The 6,534-nt window shown below is 32.8% G+C and overlaps 1 protein-coding gene across 1 annotated transcript; it reads left to right on the forward strand.

Annotated features, from left to right (window-relative positions):
- Positions 1-2,288: 2,288 nt before the first annotated feature.
- LOC132050189 (GDSL esterase/lipase At1g33811) lies at positions 2,289-5,784 on the forward strand. The gene is made up of 5 exons (XM_059441318.1): positions 2,289-2,604; positions 3,058-3,182; positions 3,465-3,713; positions 4,306-4,561; positions 5,362-5,784. Exons 1-5 carry the CDS (start codon positions 2,355-2,357, stop codon positions 5,586-5,588), a joined length of 1,107 nt encoding a protein of 368 aa, XP_059297301.1. The 5' UTR covers positions 2,289-2,354; the 3' UTR covers positions 5,589-5,784.
- The last annotated feature ends 750 nt before the right edge of the window (positions 5,785-6,534 follow it).

Raw genomic sequence — 6,534 nt, forward strand, 5'->3', positions numbered from 1 at the left:
ATAGAAGTAACTGGAGTTGGGAAGACAAAATTGCTTGGGCTGTTAAAAATGCATGAGGGAGATGTGCAAGAGATGAGGTATACAGGATGACATTTGCTGCTGCTGTCTAACATATATGGAGTAAATGAAACTTAAGAGTGTTTCAAAGACAAGGAGCAAATTGTGGACAACTTAGTTAAACATATTATCCAGGAGGTACGCTTATGAGGACAACAGAAGCCATAAGTTGCAGACTAGTTGAAGAATTTTAATTTTTACCCTTGCTGATTGCCATGTTTAGGGGATAATAGTGTTTAGGCTTTGGTGCCTTATTTTAGTTGTTAAAATTTATGTGATGATGCTGGCTGAAGTTATGGGACTTTTGTCCATATCTCAGTATTTCCTGCTTGAACATCCACTTTTGATAATAAAATAATTATTTACCAAAAAAAGGTTGAAGACAATTCCATCTATGTATTCTTGATTTATATCCCGTATATCTTCATGTATGTCGATGTATAGCACACTATATATTCCTATATCTCATTTATATCATGTATATATGGGATATATTATTAGTATATATAGTTGTAATAATATGTATACATACTGTATAGTTGAAATAATATGTATACACATCAATATGTATAGCATCTATTTACTTGAGACACATTATGCTAATGTACACAGTGGCGGAGCCAAGAATTTGATGAAGGGTGCGCAAATTTTCTTCTTACTTGTGACTAAGGGCGTGCAAAATTAAATATATACTCATAATAGATAACATTTAATCTATGTACACCATGTAATTTTCCGGCGAAGGGTGTGCACCTGACCACCCTTCGCCTAAGGTGGCTCCGCCCATGAATGTACATACAATGTATTTCATTGTGTATATCACATATTTTGAGCTATCATATTCAATCAACATAATTGTATCAAAAAAATATGGGATATATATTTTAGTAGAAGATAGATTTAATCCGAAAGATTTGAGGAGATTGAATGAAAGAGAGGGAAAATGGAGGAGAGATTTAAGTAAATTGAATAAAAGAAAGAAAAATGGAGGAGAAAGGAACAGATAGAATAAAAGATGAAAAAATGGAGACATTTAAGGAGATATCTACTGAATGCCATTTCTTGTAGGCTTACTTTACTAAATAAAATATTTGGTAAAAACCATAACAATTTATCTCCGAATCGTCTGTACATGTCAATATACCAAATATTTGTCTTTTCCTAGATAAATGCTTTAAGTTTTCATATCCATTTTAAAATTCTTAAGTAGGGATAATAGTATATTCGATCTCTTAGTTATTGATAAATACTGATTTTTTTAGTCAGTTTCTTTATTTTTTTTTTGTTGTGTCAGAAAATCGATATCTTTTGTGTTATGAAACTGATCGAATCGATTGGTGTTTGGTACCAACGAGCTGCTTTTCAACAACCCATTCTCGACCGGTTTTTCCCTAAAATCGATCGCAATCGGTTTTGGGCCTTTTTTTTTTTCTTTTTTCTTTTTACTAGCGATGGTGCTTTCAAGGATTCGAACAACTCAAGAAAATATCCCAAAGAAGATGTTGTCTAGTTCTTTAGTTGTTAAATCTTGATTCATTGTTCTTAACCTGTAACCTATTTTGCTTTTGAGAAGCATTTTCGTAGGTAAGTAATCCTGGGAATTTGTTTTGCTTTAATTTCTAAGCTGGAGCTTATAGTCTTGAAAGTGTCATCTAGAACTTGGTTGATTATAGGAGTTAAAGTAATAGAGTTTATAGTCTTTTTTATGGAGTTGTAATCTAAAACTGTTCTTGTTGTTTAGTGAAGTTTAAAGAAAATCGTACACATGATAGGTCGTGCATGATTTTTTACTTCCTTAAGCAAGAAGGTTATCAATATAAAATGGCCCGTGTTTTTTACTTATTGCGCTTTAGATTTAGGTGTGTTCTGGATTATTTGGTTTGAAGAACCACGTTCTTCAAATAGACAAAAATCGGGCAATGCACAAATTATCCCCCATATTCTGTATAGGTGCACTCAGGAATTGCACATTGCCATTAATTCTTCATTAATCCCCTTCGGTATATATCCACTTGAGCAAACAAAGCCTTTGTAAGCAGTAATCACGTGATGCACTTCCTGTCACCGCTGTACATAATATTCACACATTCACAGTATACACAAAGCTTAAAAAAGCTATCCGCTAGCATTATTTTCACGGGTGGAAAGTCTTGCCATATCAAATTTGGCACATGAACTCCATAAAATATGTAACGGTTAGCAAACACTGATCTACACTATAAATACGAATACTAATAATTTAGAGTGTATGTTCCATCTTTCTACTTAATTTTTTTTTTAACTGTATTCGGTGTGTAATGGGAAAATTCTTTGAGTTTGTCATTTTAGCATTTTTATCTTTTTTCTTGTTGACAAGTAAGGCGTGGTCACAACAACAAGAGCCCCAAGTTCCTTGCTTTTTCATCTTTGGGGACTCACTTGTTGATAACGGCAACAACAATGGGATACTTACTCTTGCTAGGGCCAATTACATGCCTTATGGAGTTGACTTCCCACAAGGCGCCACGGGTCGTTTTACTAATGGTCGTACTTATGTCGATATTTTAGGTATATCTTTTTTCAAACTTTTTGTTATGCAAAAGGCTTTTAGCGTTAATGGTAAACAACATTGCTAATTAAACTATTACTTTTTTACGAGCTTCATACCTCAACTATATATCCATTGTTTCTTTTTACCTACCCGAGCTATCACTCTTTTTGTATTGAAACACATCTCAATGCTGAATTGACCAAATATTTGAAATCAATCGACAATAGGCACGTGGAGGCCAACTCATCGATATGGTTTAATAAAAAGGGAGTAATAGTTTAGGTAGGTAAACGGAACAGTGGATAGTTGAGGTATGAAACTTGCGAAAATGTGATAGTTTAGGTGTGTTTCTAACCATTAACTCAAGCTTTTAGTTCTGAATCTGAGTTTTCAATGTTCAATTTTTCCCCCTTCTATTTCCCTAATCTCTTTGGGAACATTGCGCATCTGGGCATTGGGATTAAATGCAGCTCAACTTCTTGGCTTCTCCAATTATATCCCTCCCTATGCCAGAACTCGTGGTCGAGCACTGTTGAGAGGAGCAAATTATGCATCAGGAGCAGCAGGAATTCGAGATGAAACAGGAAATAACTTGGTATACATAAATAATACTAATACATGGAGTATCAATGTTTTTGGTTGATATTGTTTTCTAGTACTACTACGTTTTAAGCTCGAATTTAACTTGTCTAAGAGACAAAGTAAAAGAATTCTGTGTCACAAGGTCAACAAAAAGACATGCAATGTCTACCTGGAAAATAAGACATGCAACTTGTTACGACATGTTAACTTACAACGTAAAAATTTCTTGTACTGTCAATGCATATAGTTAAATCCTTTGAATTTTCTCTGACAATAATCTGTCGTCTCAATGTAGGGGGATCACATGCCAATGAACCAACAAGTACAAAACTTTGCAAGAACTGCTGAGGTGCTGAGGAGATTATTCAGAGGAAATAACAACACACTAAATGCCTATTTGAGCAAGTGTATTTTTTACTCAGGATTGGGAAGCAATGACTACCTCAACAATTACTTCATGACTGATTTTTACTCAACTCATTCACAGTACACCCCACAAGCCTATGCTGCTGCACTTGTTCAAGATTATTGCAATCAATTATCGGTTAGTGGGTTCAAACTTGGGACCAACTAAACTATCATATTTTTCTGACCAACAAGCACCTTACTTTTTCAATTATCACTTCCCCATTTCATTTTAGGAAAAATTACAGCCCAATGCCTTTGGGTGATCTAGTTATAAACTATTACCAAATGTATAGATTTTATATATTCATACTTATAATAAAAATGTACTATGCATATAATATACATATTTATACATATAATATACATACCTATATAAAATATGGAGTTAAGCAGAGTTAAGCAGTCTAATTGTAGAAGGTGCAATTCTTTTAGGAAAAAAAAAAAAGAAAGAACGCCACATATATATACTAGTATACAATATGGAGCACTTTTTAATTCTTTCATATACTAGGGGATTTCACTTGGAAAACAAAATGTTCCATACTAACGGATTCGAGTGGGAGTAATAAAATGGATTAATTTATATACATTGACATTGTAAAATTATACGATTAGGACATGTGTGATATGGAGGAAACATTTTCCTTCATACCGGGACACACCTTAGTGTATTTTAACTTGTTATAGAATGTAACATGCCTGATAACCTGATCTCTTGATGTGTTCAGGAATTATATAACTTAGGAGCTCGGAAAGTTATCGTGGCAGCAGTAGGGCAAATAGGATGCATACCCTATGAGCTAGCAAGGTACGATGGCAATGGCAGCAGATGTAATGAAGAGATCAACAATGCTATTCTTCTCTTTAACTCTGGACTCAAAAGGCTGGTTGATCGTTTCAATAAAGTTTTGCCAGGAGCAAAGTTTGTCTTCTTGGATTCATTTGAAAGCAGCAAAGATCTTGTTGCCAATGCAAAAACTTATGGTACATATTCTGTATTCCAATCCCTTCAACATCTGAACGATCACTTTTTCGCGAGTTTCACACCCCAACTATCAGTTGTTTCTTTTTCCTACCTGAACTATCAGTCTATCACCATCTATGTATTTAAACTGATAGTTGGTCTAATAGGCTTCGAGTTGTGTTTTAATACATTACATAGTGACAGTTCAGGTAGGAAGAGAAAACAACTTATAATTTGGGTGTGAAACTTGAGAAAAAATTATGGTTGAAAGTATTTTTGACCATTATGTCATTTCTTTTTACAACTATATATTCTTTGGAAGCTAAGATAAAAGGATCACGAAGTTTGCAATGTTGACAAGATGATCAGTAATTTCTGTCACCGAAGATAAAGTTTTTGTCGCAAGCATTTCAGCGCTGAATACAAATTAGAGTTATCGTTTTACAGATAAGCTGAATAATTATTTTAGATTTTCTTGCCTTCTTTTTGGTTTGTAGTAAAATAGTACATTTTCTCTAATTAAAGACTTAGTACTACTTATTTATGTTGCTTTTTTACTTTTCGACATGTTTTTTCGTTTTCCCCTTACTATTTGTTAAACCCCAAAAGTCAATATTTGCTGACTTCACACGTGTTTCATTCTCCATTTAAATAAATAAAAGACAGTTCACATTTTTTAAAAATATCCATGGTTTGTAATATTATTGATCTTCTCAACAAATATTAAATTTTAGTAATAACTTACATATAAAAGGAGAACTAATTATATTGATTGATTTGATCACTGTAAACTGTTCATAATATATATATATATATATAGGATTTGAAGTGGTGGATAAGGGATGTTGTGGAGTGGGAAGGAACAATGGGCAGATAACATGTCTTCCTCTTCAACAGCCATGTGAAGATCGATCCAAATATATTTTTTGGGATGCTTTTCATCCCACTGAAGTAGCAAATATTCTGTTGGCAAAGAAATCATACAGCTCCAAGTCAAAGGCATTTGCTTATCCAATAAATATACAGCAATTGGTAGGCTCTAATTAAGGAGTACAACTGTTTGACCATTATATTTTATGTCTTTGAAGTGCTTAGCTTCATTGGTTCTTGTTTGTTCCTTTGTTTTTCTCTCAGAATTGTTTTTGCTATTGAATTTCAATGTGTTAAGGTCATGTATTCAACATTACCTCTTGAAATGTGTCTCGAATGAAATGTTATTAAAATTTAAGAGTTAAACTAATTATATACATTGTCGATCTAAGGAATATTTACATTATCAGATCATTTTTACCTCTTGTAACAGGTACCACGTCTCATTTTCAAGATTACAAATCCCACATTTTAAATGAACTTACCTATAGATATCTTTTGAATTACCTGATCGTATAAAACATTCATTATCCTAATAGTATATATAACTTAAACTCAAAATTAATTATTTGGTGTAGTTTGATCATTCAATTCGATGAGAGTATCTCTAGCTACAGGTAAATTTAACATATGGTCACACAACTATGACTTATTTCACCAAAATCACTTACTGTGTTTTTTCGAACATCAAAGTCACAAAACTTTGCCCTTACTAACACAAAAGTCACATAGCCAGAGAATTCAACTTCCAGTAGGTGATATTGTTTTACTATTTTATTTATTTTTAACTTGTTTTTACTATTTTATTTATTTTTAATTTAATAAATACAAATTCAATTAAAAAACCCGACCGCTCAATCCAAAACTCATATTCGAGCGGTATTAATCTTTTATCCCCTTTTTTTTTTAAAATAAAAATAAATTAGTCTAAAAATACCAATTCAATTAAAAAGAACTGATCCAACCCGACCCGATCAAAACTCATATGCAGAAATTAAGACACTTTTATTCTTGTTTAGAATTTTGCTACCCCTCTGTCCCATTTTATGTGATACACTTTCCTTTTTAGTCTGTCCCGAAAAGAATGATACATTTCTATATTTGGAAATAATTTAAAATCAAA

Source organism: Lycium ferocissimum, chromosome 3 (genome assembly GCF_029784015.1).
Source record: "Lycium ferocissimum isolate CSIRO_LF1 chromosome 3, AGI_CSIRO_Lferr_CH_V1, whole genome shotgun sequence".
Taxonomy (NCBI): Eukaryota; Viridiplantae; Streptophyta; class Magnoliopsida; order Solanales; family Solanaceae; genus Lycium; species Lycium ferocissimum.

Coding starts and splice junctions, on each gene's coding strand:
- LOC132050189 (XM_059441318.1), top strand. CDS start 2,355: ATGGGAAAATTCTTTGAGTTTGTCATTTTAGCATTTTTATCTTTTTTC. Junction 2,605..3,057: donor TACTTATGTCGATATTTTAG/GTATATCTTTTT, acceptor GATTAAATGCAG/CTCAACTTCTTGGCTTCTCC. Junction 4,562..5,361: donor TGCCAATGCAAAAACTTATG/GTACATATTCTG, acceptor ATATATATATAG/GATTTGAAGTGGTGGATAAG.